We start from the raw sequence: 27,562 nt of genomic DNA, 5'->3' as shown, positions 1-27,562 counted from the left end.
CAACTAATCTTCATGAAATTTGGTCAGAATGATAACCTTGATGAAATTCGAAGTTCGAAAATGGGTGATCTGGGGTCAAAAACTAGGTCACTAGGTCAAATCAAAGAAAACCCTTGTGTATGCAATAGAGGCTGTATTTTTCAATTGATCTTCATGAAATTTGGTCAGAATGATTGCCTTGATAAAATCTAGGTCTAGTTTGAATATGGGTCATCTGGGGTCAAAAACTTAGTGACTAGGTCAAATCAAAGAAAAACCTTGTGTATGCGATAGAGGCTGTATTTTTAGCTCACCTGTCACAAAGTGACAAGGTGAGCTTTTGTGATAGCGCGGCGTCCGTCGTCCGTCCGTTCGTGCGTGCGTCCGTCCGTCCGTAAACTTTTGCTTGTGACCACTCTAAGAGGTCACATTTTTCATGGGATCTTTATGAAAGTTGGTCAGAATGTTCACCTTGATGATATCTAGGTCAAGTTCGAAACTGGGTCACGTGCCATCAAAAACTAGGTCAGTAGGTCTAAAAATAGAAAAACCTTGTGACCTCTCTAGAGGCCATATATTTCACAAGATCTTCATGAAAATTGGTCAGAATGTTCACCTTGATGATATCTAGGTCAAGTTCGAAACTGGGTCACGTAGGGTCGAAAACTAGGTCAGTAGGTCTAAAAATAGAAAAACCTTGTGACCTCTCTAGAGGCCATATTTTTCATGAGATCTTCATGAATATTGGTCAGAATGTTCACCTTGATGATATCTAGGTCAAGTTTGAAACTGGGTCACGTGGGGTCAAAAACTAGGTCATTAGTCAAAAAATAGAAAAAACCTTTTGACCTCTCTAGAGGCCATATTTCTCAGTGGATCTTCATGAAAATTGGTCAGAATGTTCACCTTGATGATATCTAGGTCAAGTTCGAAACTGGGTCATGTGGGGTAAAAACTAGGTCAGTAGATCTAAAAATAGAAAAACCTTGTGACCTCTCTAGAGGCCATATTTTTCATGAGATCTTCATGAATATTGGACAGAATGTTCACCTTGATGATATCTAGGTTAAGTTCGATACTGGGTCATGTTGGATCAAAAACTAGGTCAGTAGGTCTAAAAATAGAAAAACCTTGTGACCTCTCTAGAGGCCATATTTCTCAATGGATCTTCATGAAAATTGGTCAGAATGTTCACCTTGATGATATCTAGGTCAAGTTCGAAACTGGATCACATGCGGTCAAAAACTAGGTCAGTAGGTCTAAAAATAGAAAAACCTTGTGACCTCTCTAGAGGCCATATTTTTCAATGGATTTTCAGGAAAATTGGTCAGAATGTTCACCTTGATGATATCTAGATCAGGTTTGAAACTGGGTCACGTGGGGTTAAAAAATAGGTCAGTAGATCTAAAAATAGAAAATCCTTGTGACCTCTCTAGAGGCCATATTTTTTATGAGATCTTCATGAATATTGGTCAGAATGTTTACCTTGATGATATCTAGGTCAGTTTTGAAACTGGGTCACGTGGGGTCAAAAACTAGGTCAGTAGGTCTAAAGATAGAAAAACCTTGTGACCTCTCTAGAGGCCATATTTCTCAATGGATCTTCATGAAAACTGGTGAGAATGTTCAGCTTGATGATATCTAGGTCAGGTTCGTAACTGGGTCATGTGCGGTCAAAAACTAGGTCAGTAGGTCGAAAAATAGAAAAACCTTGTGACCTCTCTAGAGGCCATATTTTTCAATGGATCTTCATGAAAATTGGTCAGAATTTTTTATCTTGATGATATCTAGGTCACATGTGCTCAAAAACTAGGTCACTATGTCAAATAATAGAAATAACGACGTCATACTCAGTTCAACACTGGGTCATGTGGGGATAGGTGAGCGATTCAGGACCATCATGGTCCTCTTGTTCAATTGAGCTTCATGAAATTTGGTCAGAATGATTGCCTTGATGAAATCTAGGTCGAGTTCGAATATGGGTCGTCTGGGGTTAAAAACTAGGTCACTAGGTCAAATCAAAGAAAAACCTTGTGTATGCGATAGAAGCTGTATTTTTCAATTGATCTTCATGAAATTTGGTCAAGTTTGAATATGGGTCATCTGGGTCAAAAATTAGGTCACTAGGTCATATCAAAGAGAATACTTGTTTAAACTCGGACCACATTTTTGGTCCAATTCTTATGGAACTTGGCCAGAATATTTGTTTCCATGAAATCACTAGGGCAAACATGTTTACACTGTTCTGGTATGTTTCTCAGGTGAGCGACCTAGGGCCATCTTGGCTCTCTTGTTTATTTTTGGCAGTAACATATTTCTAGTAAACTTGGTAATTTTGTACACAATTCTGAGATACTGTTTATTGTCACAATAGCATTCAATTAGAAAACATTTAACACCTATGTTATAGCAGTTGAGAGGTTCAATTTTAATAGATTCAGCTCATTTTGGGGACATGAAAGGGCATCAAAATTCATCAGTGAAAGATTTCATTAACACTGTTGTCCAGTTTTTCATGATTTGTTTATTCCATGATTAATCAGCATGCCACGCTTAAATACCTTTATACTACATTGTAATTAAATTTCATTGATTTTTGAACAAAGGGTAGCTTATTTGAGTCACTTTTGAGTGGTTAAGGCCGCTGACTTGAACAATCGGGGTTCTAAACCTTGCTTGGGTTGTAAAATCTTTCATAAGAGACAGTCATCCAGCAGGCTTGGGGAAGGTCCCTGGCTCTACTTTAATAGGCCTATATGACCTTTTATTTTGTTGGTGTGATGTTAAACACAACAAAAACAAGCTATGCTGGAGGAGATAGTGACACAAATAGTAGCAAATGTAACACCCAGTAAAATTAAAACCAACCACCAAGCAAAAATGAAATGCTTGCTGCAGTTTCAGCATGTTGGACATAAATTTTAGCTTGTTACAATCGCAAGTATTCTTAAAAGAAATATATTCAATACAGATAGTGAAATACTGGCCTCAGAAGGGTCAGTCTGGTTTCTTGGTTTGGCGTTACCTGATGCAGAGAGATGACCCAATCCCCGCCCCATGGACAACTGAAGGCAAGAAAAGAACCAAACAGCTTGGATTGGCCATGCAGGTAAACATACGTATATAATTGATGACATGTAAAATTTGCTGAGTTCTGTGAGGGTAAGAAACATTAATGTTTTTATATCAGTAATTTTCTTGGCTGTTGATGAGAAGAACACTTCTAATAATTTTGCACTTTGTATCTTAATGTGTGAGAGAAAATGTAATTGTTTTCTTGACTGCTATTGTTTGAGAGTGATTGACAAAGCAGTTATTATACAATTATCGACTTTTTCATAGGTTGATATCTGGATTTATCAACCCGAAAAGAGTTATATTCACCGAGCCAGCCAAAGGCTCGGTGAATATAACTCTTTTCGGGTTGATAAAACCCGATATCAACCTATGAAAAGGTCAATAATTGTTTTATTACATGAATAAATGTATAGTCAGTCTTGTTATTACAATTGTATCTTTAATAAAGAAATAAGGAAATAAATATAAAATTAGACCAAATCAGGTTGATATTGGTTTTCCAAGCACCTACATCGGTCTATTTTTAGCTCACCTGTCACATAGTGACAAGGTGAGCTTTTGTGATCACCCTTCGTCCGTCGTCTGTGCGTCCGTCCGTGCGTGCGTGCGTCAACAATTTCTTGTCTGCACGATAGTGGTTTCATTTATGATTTTATTATCCCCCGCCGATGAAATCGGGAGGGGGGTATTGAAATGGCGTTGTCCGTCCGTCAGTCCGTCCGTCCGTCCGTCCGCAGCCATTTCTCAGTAACTACTTGGTAGAATTTCATGAAACTTGAAATAAACATGAACCAACATACTGCGATGATGCCCGTCAAGTTTTTTTTTTGATTGGTCAATTTCCCTCAGAGTTATTGCCCTTGATTTAATAAAAAATGTACGTCTGCAGCTATTTCTCAGTAACTAACAGGTAGAATTTCATCAAATTTGAAATAGACATGAACCAAGATACTGTGCTGATGCCCGTCAAGTTTTTTTTTTTGATAGGTCAATTTCCGTCAGAGTTATTACCCTTGATTTAATGAAAAATGTCCGTCTGCAGCCCCTTTCTCAGTAACTAGCAGGTAGAATTTCATCAAACTTGAAACAGACATGAACAAAGATACTGCGACGATGCCCTTCAAAAGGTTTTTTCGATTTTGGGCAATTTTCCATATAGTTATTGCCCTTTAATTGTTTAAAAATCCACAGATCTGTACATAACAAACCAACCAATTGGAAGAATTTCATTAAACTTCTTTCATTCTTTTCCATGAACATTTATTATAAACATGTGATGTTTTTAACCTACACCTGGTCACCACCTTACCTTGGTCCCCCCCCCCCCCCCCCCCCCCCCCCCCCCACACCATTTTTTTTTTTTTTTTTTTTTTTTTTTTTTCATTTTTCATTTATATCAATATTTATAATCACATGTAAACTGTTGTATCCTCACCCCCCCCCCCCCCCCCAGCCCCACCCAAACAAACCATTCATTTTCTTTAATTTGATTTTGACTAATGAAATTATTTGCTTCTTGGTAACATTCTTAACTTTTTGCTGGATATATTTTTTTGCCGTTCCTCAACTCTGACCCTTTCGGCGGGGGATTCCAATTCATCGAATTTGCTTGTTTTAACCAAACTTGCACACAACTTGTATCACGATAAGATCTCGGTTCCTTTCTTGAACTGGCCAGATCCCATTATGGGTTTCAGAGTGATGGCCCCTGAAAGGGCCAAAATTAGCTATTTTGACCTTGTCTGCACAATAGCAGCTTCATTTATGATTTGAATTTAATCAAACTTGCACAAAACTTGTGTCACCATAGATCTCAGTTACTTTCTTGAACCGGCTAGTTCCCTTAATGGGTTCCAGAGTTATGGCCCCTGAAAGGGCCAAAATTAGCTATTTTGTCCTTGTCTGCACAATAGCAGCTTCTTTTATGATTTGATTTTAACCGAACTTGCACACAACTTGTATCACCACAAGGTCTTGGTTCCTTTTCTTGAACTGGCCAAATTCCATCATGGGTTCCAGAGTTATGGCCCCTTAAAGGTCCAAAATTGGCTATTTTGGCTTTTGCAGCCATATAGAGACTTTATTTATGGTTTTATTCGATACAAACTTCCAAAATATCTTCAACAACGATAAATCTTAGATTCCATGACAAATCAGATCCAATCGTAGGTTCCAGAGTTATTTTATATTGGATTACCTCCCCTGATTGTAATCAAAATGGATTTATATCAGTAAGTCCTATAGGACTTATTTGAAATTTCATTATTGTCATTAGTTGGACTGAGACAATCAGGGTAGATAACTATGGACTGATTTTATGTCAGATTACCTCCCTTTATTTCACATTAAAATGGGTATATCTCTGTAACTAATGAAGATACTGATCTGAAATTTCATTTATGTCAACAGATTTATTTGGCAGAGCCTTTTTTTGTTCACTTACAATATTTTTTTTTTAATTACTTCCCTTTTACGTTATTATAAATGGATTATTTTTAGTAACTTTTTTATTATTGGCCGTAGGGAAAAAACCGAGACCACTTTTCTGTGGTACAACAAGGATGGTACCTCCAATTTTTAGGTGCATTTTGACATATCTGTACGTTGTAAGAATTGTTTTTATACGCTCGTTTGAAAAACGGGACGTATTATGGGAACGCCCCTGGTGGGAGGGCGGGCGGGCGGGCGGCGTCCACAGACCTTGTCCGGAGCATATCTTCTACATGCATGAAGGGATTTTGATGAAACTTGGCACAGTTGTTCACCATCATGAGACAGAGTGTCATGCGCAAGAACCAGGTCCCTAGGTCTAAGGTCAAGGTCACACTTAGAGGTCTAAGGTCAAATTAATGAAAACTTTGTCCGGAGCATATCTTCTTCATGCATAGAGGGATTTTGATGAAAGTTGGCACAATTGTTCATCATCATGAGAAGGAGTGTCATGCGTAAGAACCAGGTCCCTAGGTCTAAGGTCAAGGTCACACTTAGAGGTCAAAGGATACAAGAATGAAAACTTTGTCCGGAGCATTTCTTCTTTATGCATAGAGGGATTTTGATATAACTTGGCACAAATGTTCACCACCATGAGGCGGAGTGTCATGCGCAAGAACCAGGTCTCTAGGTCTAAGGTCAAGGTCACACTTAGAGGTCAAAGGATACAAGAATGAAAACCTTGTCCGGAGCATTTCTTCTTCATGCATAGAGGGATTTTGATATAACTTGGCACAAATGTATACAACCACGAGACGTAGTGTCATGCGCAAGAACCAGGTCCTTAGGTCTAAGGTCAAGGTCACACTTAGAGGCCAGTGGTCAGATACAAGAATGACTTTGTCCGAAGCATTTCTTCTTCATGCATGGAAGGATTTTGATGTAACTTGACACAATTATACACCATCATGAGACGAAGTGTCATGCGAAGTTCCCTTCTTTAGAATTACTTCCCTTTGTTGTTACTATAAATAGCTTATATTGTAACTTTTTCATTACTAGTCGTAGGGAAAAATCGAGACTACTTTTCTGTAGTACAACATGCATGCTACATCCAATTTTGAGGTGTTTTTGACCAGTCTCTACCTGGTAAAGATTTTTGTGAGGACTTACTTTTTTTTTTTTTTTTTTTTTTTTTTTTAAGATTAACTTCCCTTAGTTGTTACTATAAATAACTTAGATTGTAACTTTTTTATAATTGACTGTAGAAAAAAACCAAGACCACTTTTCTGTGGTACAACATAGATGTTACTTTCCAATTTTAGGTGTATTTTAAGGTATCTCTACCTGGTAAGGAGTTTTTTTGTGGACTTAGAAAACAAAACACTTAGTTATTACTAAACAACCACAAAATTAAAATTCCATTTGCAAATACAGGTGCTAGAGTAAAGAAATTTGCTGTGACGGGCGTATATTGTGACATTCTTGCACTCTTGTTTCTTTTTGGTTAAATTTCTTCCCTTTGTTGTTCCTGTCCTTTGGACTTAAATATTTTTACTGAGGACCTTCTTGTCCTCAAGTGCAATGATAACAGGTGAGCGATATAGGGCCATCATGGCCCTCTTGTTATTTTCTTACTATTTATAACCCAAGATAAGTTGATATGATATGTACTCATTACTTTTCGAACCGTTTTTAGCCAATCAGAGAAACAATAGAATACAGTCATGTAATAATAAACAGTTCTTATACTGTGAAATCATTTTAATTTCGTCGGCACGAAATTTTGTGGTTTGGGCCAAATTGGCTGTTTCATGGGGACGTAAATTCGTGGATTTTCCATTTTTGAAAAAAAAAATTCCATAGGAATAGATCTGGTTTATCATTTTTAGCTCATCTGATTTTTTGGAAAAGATGAGTTATTGTCGTCACTTGATCGGCTTTGGCGTTGCCTGGTTAAGTTTTATGTTTAGATCAGCTTTTCTCCTAACTATCAAAGCTATTGCTTTAAAACTTGCACCATTTGTTTACCATCAATAGCTGACTCTGTACAGCAAGAAACATAACTCCATCCTGCTTTTTGTAAGAATTATGGCCCCTTTTGGACTTAGAAAATCAGATTTCTTTGTGAAGATTTGTGTTTAGGTCAGCTTTTCTCCTAAACTATTAAAGCTATTGCTTTAAAACTTGCAACACTTTTTCACCATCAAAGGCTGACTCTCTACAGCAAGAAACATAACTCCATCCTGCTTTTTGCAAGAATTTTGGCCCCTTTTGGACTTAGAAAATATCAGATTTCTTGGTTAAGTTTTGTGTTTAGGTCAAGTTTTCTCCTTAATGGAACCGCCTCAGTAGCCTAGTGGTAGAGCATCCGCTTCGAATGCGGGAGGTCGTGGATTTGATCCCCGGTCGTGTCATACCAAAGACGTAAAAAATGGTACTAGTAGCTTCCTCGCTTGACGCTCAGCATTAAGAGGACAGTGCTTGGACTGGTCAGCCTGGTGTCAGTATAATGTGACTGGGTGGGGTATCATGCCACGTGACCACGGCGTGATATTCCAGTGAAGCAGCACTATAAAGTTGGGCATTGTGCTCACTGCTTCAAGTAGACGTTAAACCCGAACACACACGCACTCCTTAATAGTCAAAGCTATTGCTTTAAAACTTGGAGCAGTTGTTTGCCATTAAAAGCTGATTCTGCACATCAAGTACCGTAACTCTGCATTGCTTTTTGCAAGCATTAAGGCCCCTTTTGGACTTAGAAAATCATGGGTAGGACAATATTTCTATTATACAAAGACAGAAAAATCAGATGAGCGTCTGCACCCGCAAGGCGGTGCTCTTGTATTACATATGGAACCTATACGTACCATGGTTATCGAATTTGCAATCTACGCCGCTGGAGATTAGCGAATGATCATGTGCCAATTATCAACCGTGTTATCTATAATTATACGACCCCTAATTTGCAGCACTTAATGAAAGTGTGAAATATTCAATAAGAAAAGTTGGCACCAATTAAAAAGTGTCAAAACCGTATCACCTGGGATATAGTCTTGCACATTTAGGATTCATAATCGAAACAAGTATAAATTCATCACATTGAACATTTGATCGTGTTTCAAACAAGAACTACTTTAATATTGTATTGCAAATTAAAAAAAAAAACTTATTAGTAGAGCAGCAAAACCCCAGTTTTAGCATTTAACCTGTCCACCAAAAGTTACAAAATATGTCATATACCAAAATGTTTGGGAGGGTCTGAAGTTTATTGGACTACCAGCATAAATTGCAAATTTTTGGTGCGGACCGAGAAATCCAAGATGGCGTCCAAGATGGCCGCCATTTTAAGTTCTTATACGTAGATTTGAAAATAAGGCTAGTAAATATTTATGAAGAAAACACAAGTAACTTAACTACAAAAAAGTATCTAAACTAAGAAAGTGTTAAATAATTGTTATATTCTAGAGGTCACTCAAGGTCATTTCAAGGTCATACGCAAGGTCAAAAGGTCAAAAACGGTCTAAAATCACTGTTTCAGCTACAATTATTTTTATTGTCTCCAAACTGAATGGCATAATTTGTCATTTTTCATATCAGAGTAGATCTGTGTGTATGACAATTTAATTTGCACTATTTTAGAGGAGTACATTTGGTTACCATGGTTACCATAGTTGAACTAAATGCGTTTCAATATAGCCGCTATTTCAAATATATTTTGTGGATTCATATACAAGCTTTTAAACTGTCTTTGAAAAGAACAAATGTTACAAACTTACTTCTATTGTGTGTAGTAAGAAGAAGTGTTATAATTTTGAAACTGGTCAATGTCATTTCAAGGTCAAGGTCAAGGTCAAAATAGGGCAAAAGTACTTTTTCACTTACAAATTGTTTCCTTTTTTAGAAATTACACCATTGACATCAGAATAGACCTAGGTCTTTGACATATTCATCAGCAATTTACATGAAGATAGATCTGGTAACTGTAGTAACACCTAAATGTTCTTTACTATGGCCGGCATTTAATCTCTATTAGGCAGATTTAGATATACTTATGAAGAAAACGCATGTAACAGAAAACCTGTTTTTTTTCTGAAACAAACATGGTATTCTGGTTCATGGTAAATGTCTTTGCAGTGTTTTACGATGGTCGCCATTTTTTGTCCTTATAGTTCGAGTTAAGAATAAGGCTATTAAATATTAATGAAGAAAACAAATGTGACCTAAAGGCATACAAGTATTCGAACTAAAATGTTTAAAATAAATGTTATGTTTTTGAAGTCACTCAAGGTCATTTCAGGCTTATACCAAGGTCAAAAACGGTCTAAAATTACCGTTTCAGCTGCACATATTTTCATTCTGAGACTCCAAAATGAATATCATAACTTATTTTTCATCAGACTAGGCTTGTGTGTATGACAATTTCATTTCCAATATTTTAGTGTAAAAAAAATGTTCTTACCATAGTTACCATGTAGAAACCAAATGCGTTTCAATATAGCCTCTATTTAGATCTAGTTAGTGGAAACAAAAAAAGTATGTGAATTGTCTTTGAAGAGTACACATGTACAACCGCACTTTGTAGTAAGAATGTTTTTAAAAAATGTTATTTTTTTGGGGACTGGTCAAGGCCATTTTTAAGGTCATATTCAAGGTCAAAAGGTGAAAATAGCCTAAAACCACCTAAACCCTATACACATTTTCAATATTATAAACTGCATGAATTTTCATATTAAAGATTGCACATTTATTTAAACATATAAAATGATACATATTTTGCTCGTTTGGCTGTGTAGAAGTTACAATTGTAGACATCAAGATTATGAAGTTAATATATGGTTTCGATGTGCCTTCTGGCCATTATGACCTGGATGCCATTGTGAAACTAGATGTACCATTAGTAAAAAAACTAATTTATTTCAGTTTGATTATGATGAGAGCTTAAAGCCTATTTAAACCACTCAAGTCCGTCTCCTGGAAAAGTTAGTACCGGTGCCATATGAGTTTGCATGGTCATGACCACAGTAGGGCTCGAACTCAGAAACCCGGGTTTAGCGGATGACACCTTAACAATTAGACCAATCCCATTTAGAGAAGAACGCACACCTAAGTCGTTTATTGACAATATCATGTTATCAACAAATGTACCAAAAGTAGCTGAGCAAGTCAAAAGTTTTTGTTTTACTTTTTACGTAAATTTGGAACTATTTATACTAATTATACATGTATAATACGTTTTAACACCACAGTTGCCATTAGTGATTTGAAATTTACAAGAGTTAACAACAATATGACAGACGTTCCATTTTAAAAGTTGAAAATAGTATGTAATAATAGAATTACATAATTACTTTAGTGACTTACGCAACTTTTGATTTTGTAATTGGTATGGTAAATAATTTACGTCCGATTGTTATTGTTATAATGTCTTCTTCAAACATATTAATCATAAAATCATATTACAACATATTACGGAATTTTTATTATAAGTGTAGAGTTTAAAAAGTTGTTAAGTATTATCATTATGTTGTAAAAATAATTTTGAAGTAAATACATGAAACGAAAGAACCTGTGTTTTCAGAAACAACAGTTTGGGACAAAGACTGCGTTTTTTTCCAAGGTCACTTTCAAGGTCAATGAAAAAAATACTTTTTCATTAAAATTCTTTTCTTTTTGTTTTGTTTAGTTTTATTCTTAAAATGCATTGATCCACTTGGTTAGTTTAACTATTACAATGTTTTGCAATGGCATTTAAAAATAATTGAAATTAAAGAATAAAATGCACGTTATAAACAAAGAATGTAGTAGATCTCGAGCATTACCATTTATTGATGTTTCCCTGATATAATAAATCAGAGTATCAATGATAGATGTATTTATTGCACTCAAGACTAGTTGTTAATAATGTGTACATCATACGTGATTAATTTATAAGCAACTATATATATCATTTCTTCCTTAATTAAGCATTTCTAACCACATATATATATAAAAAAACGTTTCCAATCAAAAGGAAGTATTTCTTTGTACAGTTAGACAATATCTAATCTCAGAATAAACATTATTTTCAAATGTCTTTGATATCTACCAATTTCTGTCGGCTTCAACATCTACATTGTAAAATGGTTCTATGAATTCAGATCAACATCTTTTGTGGTAACTGATGTCACCAACATGATATTTTTTGAAAGTCAAGGGAAAATGACACTGCTAATAGCTTTTTCACCTTCAAATTGCCACGTTTCCGATATAGACTTAATTATATTTATAGTTAAACTCTAGTAGATATTTACATCAAATTTAAATTTGCAGTTTCAGGAACCATGAAATCAAACAATAAAGCAAATTTATTACCAAGTTTCAATCTGTACTGGCCAACAAATCACCACAATCTTTCAAACAATAGCTGGAATATACACCTAGCATCTGCATCCATACACTCAAGTTAAAACGCACAAGATTGAAATGGCTCCACATACCCATTTGGTGAATTTTCCTACTATATTTTCTTTCAGAAGCCACATGTTGATTTAAAAAACAGAAAAATGAAATTAAAAAACAAACCACTGCGTTGTAAGCAATGTTTTTATCTTTTAATGGTACTTATTTCCAAATTACATACATTCCATTAACAGATTTATTGTTTTATCTTATTGCGCATTCTCACTTTATCTGATGTTGGACCCATAACTAATAAGTCTGAAAGGGGCTTTGGCATTACCAAAGAGATAGAAAAATTAGCGTAGAAATATATTTCAGAGTTATGTTACAAAACAGCCTTATTTCTTTATATCTGCGTATAAACCCAGTCCTTGGTTAGCTTATTTTCTGTCTCGCTACATGCAGTAGTTTTTCAAAATTTAGAAAAAGAAAAATGTTTACGTCAATTTTAAGCGTTGGAACTTAGATATAGCTTCAAAATGAAACATGCAGCGACTGTAATTCAAGATGTTTATGCAAGTGCTGCTTAAGTATTTTCATACTACAAAACAAAAATGATTTAAATACAGGTATTAATATTGATCTTATAACTGAATTCATATCTAGTCTTAGTTTATTTGTTAATGTAGGAAATAAATACGAATATGTCCTTTTGGAAACGAAACAATTAAATAGTTAAAAATTTGATACAAAAGTCATTTTGTATAGCTGAAAACTGATATAATGGTCACTTTCACACTTTAACCTTACTTATGAATTAGAATTTATCTTGATTAACCTAAAATGTGACATATTTTAAACATTTGAGTGTAACTATTTGCAAATATATCTCAATTAGAATTGCAAATGAAATTGCAAACACATAGGTCTATTCTGAAATGAAAATTCGTACAATTTAAAAAAGAATGAAACGCGTACATTGTCTATTAAAAAGTGTTTTTGATGGTCTTTTTATTTTGCCATTTTGACCAACTGACTATGAATACATCCTTAAAAATGACCTTGATCACTTCCAACAATGTAAAATTTAAAACAAATCTTTTACTACAAACAATTAAAGGGAGTTTGTAAAATGTGTTTTACACACATGTATGTGAATCCACCAACTAGATCTTTTAACAGATATATTAGAACCAGATTTTTTTTCACCATGGTAACTATGTTAGCCAAATGTACTCCTCTAAAATATTGCAAATGAAATTGTCATGCATACAAACCTGTTCTAATATGAAAAATGACCAGTTATGTCACAGAATTTGGAGAGAATGTAAAAAGATTGTTGAAAAAATAGTAATTTTTGACCTTTTGACCTTGCCCACGGCCTGTAAATGACCTTGAGTGACCTCAAAAATACAGTATGTTTTTACATATTGTTAGTTTAAATACTTGTAAACAATTAAGTTACAGTGTTTTTCTCCATAAATTATTTACATTCTTATTTTTAAATTTACCTATAAAATCCTAAAGTGGCGGCCATCTTGGACGCCATCTTGGATTTCTTGGTCCGCACCAAAAATTTGCAATTTATGCCGGCAGTCCGATAAACTTCAGATCCTGCCAAACAATTTGGTATATGACGTGTTTTGTAACTTTTTGTGGCTAGGTTACTCATTAACTAAGCCATTTATTAGGTTTTGCTGCTCTACTATATAGGTTTACTGATTTTATGTTGCTAAAAATATGTTTTTGCACACAATTGATACAATATCAAATGGTTTAGAACCATGAAAAAAAAGGCTGTTGTTTTTATTAGGTAATACTAGTATAACCATAGAGATCCTTACTTAAACTTTTATAAACTGTTTGCTAGACTTTCATCCGAATGTTTTTTTAGCTCACCTGTCACATAGTGACAGGGTGAGCTTTTGTGATCACCCGTCCACAATTTCTTGTGAACATGATAGTTACCACATTTAACAATTGATTTTAATCAAACTTGCACACAACTTGTATTGGCATAATATCTCTGTTCCTTTCGCAAATTGGCCAGATCCCATCATGGGTTTCGGAGTTATGGCCCCTTAAAGGGCCAAAATTTGCTATTTTGACTTGTGAACACGATAGAGACCACATTTTGCAATTGATTTTCATAAGACTTGCACACAACTTGTATTGGCATAATATCTGGGTTCGTTTTGAAAACTGGCCAGATCCCATCATGGGTTCCAGAGTTAAGGCCCCTTAAAGGGCCAGAATTTGCTATTTTTGGCTTTTAACCAAACTTACACACAACTTGGGTCACAATAAGATCTTGGTTCATTTCGAAAACCAGCTAGATTCCATCATGAGTTCTAGAGTTACTGCCCTATTTTGGCCCTTTCAGCCATATAGAGGTTTCATTTATGCTATGATTTGATACAAACTTGCACAGAATGTTTATCTTGATGATCTCTAGGCATGGATCGAAACTGGGTCATGTTGGGTCAAAAACTAGGTCATCAGGACAAATCAAATGAAAAGCTTGTTTACAACCTAGAGACCACATTTATGATCCTATCTTCATGAAACTTGGTCAGAATGTTTATCTTGATGATTCCTAGGTCAAGTTCGAAACTGGGTCATATTGGATCTAAAACTAGGTCACCTGGTCAAATCAAAGGAGAAGCTTGTTAACACTCCCACATTTATGACCCTATCTTCATGAAACTTTGTCGGAATGTTTATCTTGATGATTCCTAGGCCAAGTTTGAAACTGGGTCATGTGGGGTCAACAGTAGGTCACACGCTCAAATCAGAGGAAAAGCTTGTTAACACTCTATGGGCAATATTTATGACCCTATCTTCATGAAACTTCTTAAGTATGTTTTTATGCCCCCGAAGGGAGGCATATTAGTTTTCAACTGTCCGTCCGTTCGTTCATCACGTTAACTTTCTGCATGAAGGCACTTTACTCACGAACCATTGTACCCAGGACCTTCAAACTTCATATGCTGATAGTACTTATTAAGTACACGATCTCTACTGACTTTGGGGTCAAAGGCCAAGGTCACAGGGGCCGATGTTAACTTTTTGCATTAAGGCACTTTACTCGCGAACCACTGCACCCAGGACCTTCAAACATCACATGCTGATAGTACTTATTGAGTACACGACTCCTACTGTGTTTGGGGTCACCAGGTCAAAGGTCAGGGTCACAGGGACCAATGTTAACTTTTTGCATGAAGGCACTTTACTCGGGAACCACTGCACCCAAGACCTTCAAACTTCACATGCTGATAGTACCTATAGAGTATACGACTTCTACTGACTTTGGGGTCACCAGGTCAAAGACGGTCACAGGGACCAATGTTAACTTTTTGCATGAAGGCACTTTACTTGGGAACCACTGCACCCAAAACCTTCAAACTTCACATGCTGATAGTACTTATCCCCTACTGACTTTGGGGTCACCAGGTCAAAGGTCAAGGAGCTGCGGGGGCATTTGTCACCATAAGTGACAGCTCTTGTTCTTGATGATTCCCATGCCAAGTTCGAAACTGGGTCATGTGGGGTCAAAAACCAGATCACCACTCTGATCAAAGGAAAAGCTTGTTCACACTGTAGAGGCCACATCTGTGACGACTCTATCTTCATGACACTTTGTCAGAATGTTTATCTCGATGATTCAAAGGCCAAGTTTAACAGGTGAGCGATATAGGGTCATCATGACCCTCTTTATTGGAAAATGAATGCGCTTCTGCATCTACAATAACAAGCTTTTGAACTTGTGCATGTGTTATTTCCTGCAGAGAAACGTGTAATGTGAATTGGGTAATAATGCATCAGAGGCAAATCTAGCAATTAATTTTTAGCTCGACTTTACGAAGTATATGAAGAGCTATCCTACTCACGTCGGCGTCTTTCAGCGTCCCCACCTTGGTTTAAAAAAAAACTACACTTTCTCTTTTTAGCTCACCTGTCACATAGTGACAGGGTGAGCTTTTGTGATCGTCCGTCCGTCCGTCCACAATTTCTTGTGAACAAGATAGAGACAACATTTTGCAAGCAATTTTGATTAAACTTGTACAAGACTTGTATTTGCATGATATCTCAGTTCCTTTCAAAAACTGGCCAGATCCCATCATGGGTTCTAGAGTTACTGCCCCTTAAAAGGACAGAATTTGCTATTTTTGTGCGTCAACAATTTCTTGTCTGCACGATAGTGGTTTCATTTATGATTTTATTTTAACCAAACTTGCACACAACTTGTATCACCATAAGATCACGGTTCCTTTCTTGAACTGGCCAGATCCCATAATGGGTTCCAGAGTTATGGCCCTTGAAAGGGCCAAAATGAGCTATTTTGACCTTGTCTGCTCAATAGCTGCTTTATTTATGATTTGATTTTTACCAAACTTGCACACAACTTGTCTCACCATAAGATCTTAGTTCCTTTCTTGAACTGGCCAGATTCCATTATGGGTTCCAAAGCTATGGCCCCTGAAAGGGCCAAAATTAGCTATTTTGACCTTGTCTTCACAATAGCAGCTTCATTTATGATTTTATTTTAACCAAACTTGCACACAACTTGTATCACAATAAGGTCTCGATTCCTTTCTTCAACTGGCGAGATTCCATTATGGGTTCCAGAGTGATGGCCCCTGAAAGGGCCACAATTAGCTATTTTGACCTTGTCTGCACAATAGCAGCTTCATTTATGATTTGAATTTAATCAAACTTGCACAAAACTTGTGTCACCATAAGATCTCGGTTCCTTTTTTGAACCGGCCAGATCCCTTAATGGGCTCCAGAGTTATGGCTCCTGAAAGGGCCAAAATTAGCTATTTTGACCTTGTCTGCACAATAGCAGCTTCATTTATGATTTTATTTTAACCAAACTTGCACACAACTTGTATCACCACAAGATATTGCTTCCTTTCTTGAACTGGCCAGATTCCATCATGGCTTCCAGAGTTATGGCCCCTTGAAGGTCCAAAATTGGCAATTTTGGCTTTTGCAGCCATATAGAGACTTCTTTTATGGTTTTATTCAATACAAACTTCCAAAATACCTTCAACAACAAGAAATCTTGGATTCCATGACAAATCAGATCCAATCATAGGTTCTGAAGTTATTTTATATCTGATTACCTCCCCTGATTGTAATAAAAATGGATTTATATCAGTAAGTCCTTATCATAGGACTTATTTGAAATTTCATTATTGTTATTAGTTGGACTGAGACAATCAGGGTAGATAACTATGGACTGATTTTATGTCAAATTACCTCCCTTTATTTCAAATTAAAATTGTTATATCTCCATAACTAATGAAGATACTGTTTCATTTATGTCAACAGATTTATTTGGCAGATCCTTCTTTTGTCCACTTACAATATTTATTTTTTTTAATTACTTCCCTTTTACGTTACTATAAATAGCTTATTTTTAGTAACTTTTTTTTAGCTCACCTGTCACAAAGTGACAAAGTGAGCTTTTGTGATCGCGCAGTGTCCGTCTGTGCGTCCGTAAACTTTTGCTTGTGACCACTCTAAGAGGTCACATTTTTCATGGGATCTTTATGAAAGTTGGTCAGAATGTTCATCTTGATGATATCTAGGTCAAGTTTGAAACTGGGTCACGTGCAGTCAAAAACTAGGTCAGTAGGTTTAAAAATAGAAAAAGCTTGTGACCACTCTAGAGATCACATTTTTTATGGGATCTTCATGAAGGTTGGTGAGAATGTTCATCTTGACGATATCGAGGTCAAGTTCGAAACTGGGTCACGTGCGGTCAAAAACTAGGTCAGTAGGTCTAAAAATAGAAAAGCCTTGTGACCACTCTAGAGGTCACATTTTTCATGGGATCTTTATAAAAGTTGGTCAGAATGTTCATCTTCATGATATCTAGGTCAAGTTCTAAACTGGATTACGTGCCATCAAAAACTAGGTCAGTAGGTCTAAGAATAGAAAAACTGATCTTCATGAAAATTGGTCAGAACGTTCACCTTGATGATATCTAGGTCAAGTTCGAAACTCGGTCACGTGCCATCAAAAACTAGGTCAGTAGGTCAAATAATAGAAAAACCTTGTGACCTCTCTAAAGGCCATATTTTTCATGGGATCTGTATGAAAGTTGGTCTGAATGTTCATCTTGATGATATCTAGGTCAAGTTCGAAACTGGGTCACATGCTCTCAAAAACTAGGTCAGTAGGTCAGATAATAGAAAAACCTTGTGACCTCTCTAAAGGCCATATTTATGCCCCCCTTTGAAAAAGGAGGGGTATATTGTTTTGCAGATGTCGGTCGGTAGGTCGGTCTGTCGGTCGGTCGGAATGTAGACCTATCCGTTTCCGGATGATAACTCAAGAACGCTTGGGCCTAGGATCATGAAAGTTGATAGGGAGGTTAGTCATCACCATTAGATGACCCCTATTGATTTTGAGGTCTGTATGTCAAAGGTCAAGGTCACAGTGACCCTGAACAGTAAAATGGTTTCCGGATGATAACTCAAGAACACTTGGGCCTAGGATCATGAAAGTTGATAGGGAGGTTGGTAATGACCAGCAGAAGACCCCTATTGATTTTGAGGTCAGTATGTTAAAGGTCAAGGTCACAGTGACCCTGAACAGTAAAACAGTTTCCGGATGATAACTCAAGAATGCTTAAGCCTAGGGTCACGAAAGTTGAAAGGGAGGTTGGTCATGACCAGCAGGTGACCCCTATTGATTTTGAGGTCAGTATGTCAAAGGTCAAGGTCACAGTGACCAGGAACAGTAAAATGGTTTCCAGGCAATAACTCAAGAACGCTTGGGCCTAGTGTCAGGAAAATTGATAGTTAGGTTGGCCATGACCAGTAAATGACCCCTATTGATTTTGAGGTCATTTAGGTCAAAGGTCAAGGTCACATTGGCCAGGAACAGTTAAATGGTTTCTGATCTTCTTGTCCAAAACCATAGGGCCTAGGGCTTTGATATTTGGTATGTAGCAAAATCTAGTGGTCCTCTACCAGGATTGTTCAGATTATTTCCCTGGGGTCAAATATGGCCCCACCCCTAGGGTCACATGGTTTATATAGACTTATATAGGAAAAAACTTTGAAAAACCTCTTGTCCAAAACCACAGGGCCTAGGGCTTTGATATTTTGTATATGACATCATCTAGTGATCTTCTACTAAGATTATTCAAATTATTCCCCTAGGGTCAAATATGGCTCCGCCCTTGGGGTCACATGGTTTACATATACGTCTATAGGGAAAAACTTCGAAAATCTTCTTGTCCAAACCGCAAAGTCTATATTTTGTAATGTAGCGTTATTTAGTGGTTTTCTACCAAGTTTGTTCAAGTTATCCCTCTCGGGTCAAATATGGCCCTGCCTCAGAGGTCAAATGGTTCATATAGACTTATATAGGGAAAAACTTAGAATCTTCATGTCCATAACTTACATCATTCAAATTTGGACCATGTATAGTTTTGAGTGGCAAGATGAACCTTGACATGAGTTGACCTTGATCTTGACCTAGTGACCTACTTTCACATTTCTGTACCTACAGCCTTCAAATTTGGACCTTGAAGGTACAGGTTTCAAGTTTGGACCACATGCATAGTTTTTGTTCCAAAATAAAATTTGACCTTGATTTTGACCTAGTGACCTAGTTTCACATTTCTCAAGCTACAGCCTTCAAATTTGAACCACAAGCGTACTTTTGTGTACTGAAATGAACTTTGATCTTGAGATTGACCTAGTGACCTACTTTCACATTTCTGAAGGTACAGGCTTCAAATTTGGACCACTTGCATAGTTTTATGTTCTGAAATAAAATTTGACCTTGATTTTGACCTAGTGACCTACTTTCACATTTCTCAAGCTACAGCCTTCAAATTTGAACCACATGCATAGTTTTGTGTACTTAAATGAACTTTGATCTTAAGATTGACCTAATGACCTACTTTCACATTTTTGAAGGTACAGGCTTCAAATTTGGACTGCATGCATATTTTTGTGTTCTGAATTGAAATTTTACATTGATTTTTAGGCTGGTGAATTTATTCGCCAGACTATTATAACCATAAATCGGAATTCCGCAAAGTTCAACAAAAGTTCAGAGGTGCTGAGACTGACAACACAAAACCATTTCATGCGCAATTCAAATAGTTCGCCACGTTTATCAGTTTTGCCACAGAGTTGTATAAAGATTGTTAAACTTACCTGTTTCAGTAAATCTATTTGCTTTAACATGTTATATTAATGTTTTATTTTTCTAACGGTAAATACTTGAAAGATAATATTAGAAAATATAACATAATGATGGTAAATTAATTCGCCCCTATGAATGAAATGTCTGTATGAATGGAACTTTTCGTAACCCAACACTGTTGACGTTTCGTTATAGATTATGACCCCGGTATGTAAATAGTAATAAACAAACGCTGGTTCCGAGAAACAATCGTCGATTTGAGTTACCTTGCGCATTATTCGACGACTGACATAACATGGAAAATGAGAAATATCAATATCAATTTAAAATGAACTTATGGTGATACGAGTTATGCCAGGTCTTATATTTAAGGCTAAAGTTGTAGACTCTATTCTTTCAAATCTTGCTATCAGGTACTAAGGACGTAATCACTGTGTGGAATTGCCACAGTAACGTGAGAAGAACAAATGACCATATTCTACGAGTTGTATGTCTAAAGAGTGACCATGCTAATATTTTTCATTCTTTTTTTTCTTTTTTGCTATTTCTATACTAAATTCATTTTAGAAACATTCTGGCGATGCTGAAAGATATATTGCAAAAAGTGCCTTGTCACCATTTTGTTTAAAGGGCGTAGATGTAAGCGATTTTTGTTTTAACACACATTTTCAGCTGTATTTCAGGGTCTATTAAGATGTGGACCCGTAACGGTAAGTTTAACAAATGCATTATTGATACAGTCCTGAATTTGACACTGTTTTCGCACTGTGTTTGCATCTTTAAACGTGTTTTACCGTGTTGTTGTTTGATTGTTTCTTTTATATTGTAAATCTTGTATAAATTATGTTTTTTCCTCCAGCTGAAACAGAGACAAGTTTCAGAGTGATAAGCATTGCGCAAAACGATCGCAGAGAGTCATTTTAATCATGTTTCTAAATGAAACCTCAAAGTATTGCGTAACAATTATGAAACACAAATATAAAATTGTCGATAACAATTTTTCTGAGAGCCTCGAGTAAGAGAATTTAATCGGACAGAAATTAAGTTCCAACTCTTAAGAATTATAGCCTTGATCTCTGCATTCAAAAAGAACCATAGGGCAGAAGTAAAACTTACCTACATTTCTTCCAAACTTTGTAAACTAAGAGTAGATGCAAAATCAAGATCTTATGCAAAATGTAACAAAGTATTTTCAAAGATGTCTAAACATTCACTCTTCAGGTTAAATTCAATTTAAACAGCAAAAAAATGGCTAATCAAATGAAAAATGTAAGCTTTTGTACGACAAATCAATGATAATAAGTATTGTAAAAAAACAACAGTTTTTCTTACTAGAAAGAAGAAATATAATGAACAAAGATTGCTCCTAGTGGTGCTTGAACCTACGTCTTCCTGAAAAAAATAGTTAAAGCAGCCTATGGTAGGAATGGAATACTTTTCAGAAAAAGGAGGTACACTATTACGGGTCCGGCAATTTTCCTAATTATCGTATTAGGGAAGGAACAGGACAAGACCATTATCATTAACAGTCCTGTTTTTAGTGGTATTCCCTCATACCGACAAGAAAATCACCCCATCTGATCAGTGTTCATTAATTCATAAATGTGTTTATGTATGTGTGTGGGTGGGGAGGGGGGTTGCATATCGAAGTATAGATGTTGTGTTTGCTACCTTTATACTTTATCTGATATTTTGTCCCTCAATGTTTATTATTGCTTCTTTATAAACATATATAAACGGATATGGCACGCCAATTGCCCAATAATAACGTGAACCCAGGTTCATGATCGAAAAACTAGAGTCAACAATCGACAAACTAGGTTTTTCAAACGTAAAACCAAGTTTTTCGAATACTTCCCGATATTTTCGAGCGAAACATAAGATAACGGGCGGTGACCATAGTTTACGCCCGTGAACCTAGGTTTAAACTAGCTTTTTTTCAACTGAATTATGAATTTCGGTCGTTAATCTAAGTTCATGAGTGTGAACCTATGTTTGCGGGCGTAATCAAGGGTTCACGAGTGTAAACCAGTTTCTGAACGAGAACATATGTTAACGATCGAGAACTTGAGTTTGCGACAGTGAAAATGGGTTTACGACCGTAAACATAGGTTCTGGCTCGTGAACATAGGATTACGACCAAAAAATATAGTTTTGTTCGAGAAAACCAATTTTACTAACGTAAACCTAGGTTCACGTTCGTAAACTAATGGTTCATCTCGTAAACTCAAGTTCATGGTCGTAAACATAGGTTGACGCCCATAAACAAGGTTCGCGGCAATCTAATAATTACATTCTTGGTCGAAAAACTAGGATTATCGAATACTAATATATATTTCGTGGGAAAACATAGGACAACAGGCATAAATCATAGTTTACGCTGAATCCATGTTTACGTTCGATAAACTAGGTTCTCGTTTGAACTTTAACTTGGGCTTACAAACGTGGACATATGTTACGAGTGTGAACTATGGTTTACGACGTTATCTTTTGTTTTCGCTCGAAAGAATACGTTTTACATGCTTTTAGTTTGAATAACCTAGTTTATCAATCGTTAATCCTAGTTTTCCGACTGTGAATCTGGGTTCATGTAATTATTGGACGATTTCCATAAAGTCACGTCTGTAAACTATGGTTCTAGATCATAAACCTAGACGGGGTACAATACAGGGGTTCAAGATTCGTAAACGCAGGTTCACATCCGAAATTCATGGTTGATTTTTTAATCCTAATATATCGACCGTAAACCATGGTTTAATTTTGATAAACTACGTTTCTCGAATAAACTATAAATTTCGTTCATTATCCTATGTGGTTTGACTGGATTACGTTCTCGGAACCTGACTATTTTGTAAGATATTAATTTTTGTGGTTTCAGATTCCCAAGTGAGCATTATGTGCCGTTTGTCTCACTAATTATGTTATCCCCAATGAAGCAAACACAGTGTATTTTTTCACCATCTGTAGTCTGTAATATCCTTACACTACCTTCACAAGTTAATCAAGATGGTTCATCACATCAATACCCTATGATCGCCTTAGTTTGATATGGAAAACCCATAATATCTAAGATTTTGCAAACATCTTTCCCACACAGATTTCATCCAGTGTTTTGTGGTAGCCAGCCTTTCTGTACTTTCAGTACTTTGATTATCTATTACCTGCTATCACATTTCTCAAGCTACAGCCTCCAAATTTGAAGCACATGCATAGTTCTGTTTACCGAAATGAACTTTACCTTGAAATTGATCTAGTGACCTGCTTTCACATTTCTCAAGCCACCTCTTTCAAATTTGGACCACATACACATTGTTTTGTACCTAAATGAAATTTGACCTTGATTTTGACCTTGAGCTAGTCTTGAAATTTGGAACATTCAAAAATGGCTCAGTGGATGGCACCAAGATCAATCTGTAATCTCTGGTTAGGTTAATAGGTTAAAGGTCAAGGTCAGATTAAACCAAAATGATAGTACTTTTGTTTACAGTGAGCATATAATTTCTGTTCCTTGTGCAATTACTAATTGCATCAAGGGGGGCATTTCATGTTCGACGAGCTCTTGTTTTCATTGGATCTGTATGAAAATTGGTCTGAATGTTCATCTTGATGATATCTAGGTCAAGTTCAATACAGGGTCACGTGCGGTCAAAAACAAGGTCAGTAGGTCTAAAAATAGAAAAACCTTGTGACCTCTCTAGAGACCATACTTGTGAATGGATCTCCATAAAAATTGGTCAGAATGTTCACCTTGATGATATCTAGATCAAGTTTGAAACTGGGTCACGTGCCGTAAAAAACTAGTTCAGTAGGTCAAATAATAAAAAACCTTGTGACCTCTCTAGAGGCCATACTTTTCATGGGATCTGTATGAAAGTTGGTCTGAATGTTCATCTTGATGATATCTAGGTCAAGTTTGAAACTGAGTCAACTGCAGTCAAAAACTAGGTCAGTAGGTCTAAAATTATTAAAATCTTTTGACCTCTCTAGAGGCCATATTTTTCAATGGATCTTCATGAAAATTGATCTGAATGTTCACCTTGATGATATCTAGGTCAGTTTCGAAACTGGGTCATGTGCGGTCAAAAACTAGGCCAGTAAGTATAAAAATAGAAAAACCTTGTGACCTCTCTAGAGGCCATATTTTTCATGAGATCTTCATGAAAATTAGTGAGAATGTTCACCTTGATGATATATAGGTAGAGTTCAAAACAGGGTCACGTACCTTCGAAAATTAGGTCAATAGGTCAGATAATAGAAAAACCTAGAGACCATATTTTTCAGTGGATCTTCATGAAAATGGTCAGAATTTTTATCTTGATAATATCTAGGTCAAGTTCAGAACTGGGTCACATGAGCTCAAAAACTAGGTCACTATGTCAAATAATAAAAAAAACGACTTCATACTCAAAACTGGGTCATGTGGGAAGAGGTGAGCGATTCAGGACCATCATGGTCCTCTTGTTATTATTGGCCGTAGGGAAAACACGAGACCAGTTTTCTGTGGTACAACATGGATGGTACCTCCAATTTTTAGGTGTATTTTAACATATCTATACCTTGTAAGATTTTTTTTTCTGAGAACCTTCTTGTCCTCAAGTGCAATGATAACAGGTGAGCGATATAGGGCCATGATGGCCCTCTTGTTTCTCCCCTTATCTCTGTAATTACTTGATGGATTTGCTTTAAACTTACAATAGTTATTACTCACAATCACCCACATCATCTCGCATAAGGGCCATAACTCTCACACAAATATTTAAATTTCATGAAATATCCCCCCCCCCCCCCCCCCCCCCCCCCCCCCCCGTTTTTTACCTCACCTGTCACAAAGTGACAAGGGGGCCTCCGTGGCCGAGTGGTTAGAGTCGTTGACTTCAAACCATTTGCCCCTCATCGCTGTAGGTTCGAAACCTCGTTTGGGGCGTAGAATTCTTCACGTGAGGAAGCCATCCAGCTGGCTTACGGAAGGTCGGTGGTTCTACCCAGGTGCCCGCTCGTGATGAAATTGTGCACGGAGGGGCACCTGGGGTCTTCCTCCACCATTAAAGCTGGAAAATCGCCATATGACCTAAAATTGTGTCGGTGCGACGTTAAACCCAACAAATAAATAAATACAAAGTGACAAGGTGAGCTTTTGTGATCGCGTGTCGTCTGTGCGTGCGTGCGTAAGCTTTTGCTTGTGACCACTCTAGAGGTCACATTTTTCATGGGATCTTTATGAAAGTTGGTCAGAATGTTCATCTTGATGATATCTAGGTCAAGTTCGAAACTGGGTCATGTGCAGTCAAAACCTAGGTCAGTAGATCTAAAAATAGAAAAACCTTGTGACCTCTCTAGAGACCATATTTTTCATGAGATCTTCATGAAAATTGGTCAGAATGTTCACCTTGATGATATCTAGGTCAAGTTCGAAACTGGGTTATGTGCAGTTCAAAACTAGGTCAGTAGGTCTAAAAATAGAAAAACCTTGTGACCTCTCTAGAGGCCATATTTCTCAATGGATCTTCATGAAAATTGGTCAAAATGTTCACCTTGATGGTATCTAGGTCAAGTTCGAAACTGAGTCACGTGGGTTCAAAAACTAGGTCAGTAGGTCTAAAAATAGAAAAACCTTGTGACCTCTCTAGAGGCCATATTTTTCCCGGGATCTTCATGAAAATTGGTCAGAATGTTCACCTTGATGATTTCTTGGTCGAGTTCGAAACTGCGTCACATGGGGTCAAAAACTAGGTCAGTAGGTCTAAAAATAGAAAAGCCTTGTGACCTCTAGAGGCCATATTTCTCAATGGATCTTCATGAAAATTAGTCAGAATGTTCACCTTGATGATATCTAGGTCAAGTTCAAAACTGGGTCACGTGGGGTCAAAAACTAGGTCAGTGGATCTAAAAATAGAAAAAGCTTGTGACCTCTCTAGAGGCAATATTTTTCAAGAGATCTTCATGAAAATTAGTCAGAATGATCATCTTGATGATATCTAGGTTAAGTTCGAAACTGGGTCACGTGTGGTCAAAAACTAGGTCAGTAGGTCTAAAAATAGAAAAACCTTTCGATGTCTCTAGAGGCCATATTTCTCAATGGATCTTCATGAAAATTGGTGAGAATGTTCAGCTTGATGGTATCTAGATCAGTTTCGTAACTGGGTCATGTGCGGTCAAAAACTAGGTCAGTAGGTCGAAAAATAGAAAAACCTTGAGACCTCTCTAGAGGCCATATTTTTCACGAGATCTTCATGAAAATTGGTGAGAATGTTCACCTTGATGATATCTAGGTTAAGTTTGAAACTGGGTCACGTGTGGTCAAAAACTAGGTCAGTAGGTCTAAAAATAGAAAAACCTTGTGATGTCTCTAGAGGCCATATTTCTCAATGGATCTTCATGAAAATTGGTGAGAATGTTCAGCTTGATGGTATCTAGATTAATTTCGTAACTGGGTCATGTGCGGTCAAAAACTAGGTCAGTAGGTCGAAAAATAGAAAAACCTTGAGACCTCTCTAGAGGCCATATTTTTCACGAGATCTTCATGAAAATTGGTGAGAATGTTCACCTTGATGATATCTAGGTCAAGTTTAAAAGTGGGTCACGTGCCTTCAAAAACTAGGTCATTAGGTCAAATAATAGAAAACCCTTGTGACCTCTCTAGAGGTCATATTTTTCAATGGATCTTCATGAAAATTGGTTAGAATTTTTTATCTGGATGATATCTAGGTCACATGTGCTCTAAAACTAGGTCATTTTGTCAGATAATAGAAATAACGACGTCATACTCAGTTCAACACTGGGTCATGTTGGGATAGGTGAGCGATTCAGGACCATCATGGTCCTCTTGTACTTAGAATTTCTTGTTAAAGTTTTGGTGCACTTTCACTCTATCTCAGTTATTACTGTATGGATTTGATTCTAATTTTAAATAGTTGTTCCACATAATCACCCACATCATATGACACAAGGTCCATAACTCTGGCACCAATTTTTCATGAATTATGCCCCCTTTTTAATTGAAACTTCAGGTTAAAGTCTTGGTGCACTTTCACTCTATCTCAGTTATTATGCCTCCCTTCAAAGAAGGTGGGGTATATTGTTTTGCAGATGTCGGCCTGTCGAAATGTAGACCAGTCCGTGTCCGGATGATAACTCAAGAACTCTTGGGCCTAGGATCATGAAAGTTGATAGGGAGGTTGGTCATCACCAGCAGATGACCCCTATTGATTTTGAGGTCTGTATGTCAAAGGTCAAGGTCACAATGACCCTGAATAGTAAAACGGTTTCCGGATGATAAGTCAAGAACACTTGGGCTTAGGATCATGAAAGTTGATGTGGAGGTTGGTCATGACTAGCAGATGACCCCTATTGATTTTGTGGTCAGTATGTTAAAGGTCAAGGTCACAGTGACCCTGAACAGTTAAACGGTTTACGGATGATAACTCAAGAACGCATAGGCCTAGGGTCACAAAAGTTGAAAGGGAGGTTGGTCATGACCAGCAGTTGACCCCTATTGATTTTGAGGTCAATATGTCAAAGG

General features: G+C 36.7%; 1 protein-coding gene across 1 annotated transcript in view; it reads left to right on the top strand.

The window, feature by feature from the left end:
* Positions 1-27,562, top strand: part of LOC123525354 (E3 ubiquitin-protein ligase UHRF1-like) — a 77,693-nt gene that overhangs the window by 42,417 nt on the left and 7,714 nt on the right. Inside the window, exon 13 of the mRNA XM_045304329.2 lies at positions 2,951-3,088. Coding sequence (XP_045160264.2) covers positions 2,951-3,088 — 138 coding nt within the window. The remainder of the gene's footprint in view (positions 1-2,950; positions 3,089-27,562) is intronic.

Source organism: Mercenaria mercenaria, chromosome 3 (genome assembly GCF_021730395.1).
Source record: "Mercenaria mercenaria strain notata chromosome 3, MADL_Memer_1, whole genome shotgun sequence".
Classification (NCBI taxonomy): Eukaryota; Metazoa; Mollusca; class Bivalvia; order Venerida; family Veneridae; genus Mercenaria; species Mercenaria mercenaria.
Note: the sequence above shows the minus strand (reverse complement) of the source record. Positions and strands in the feature narration are given on the sequence as shown.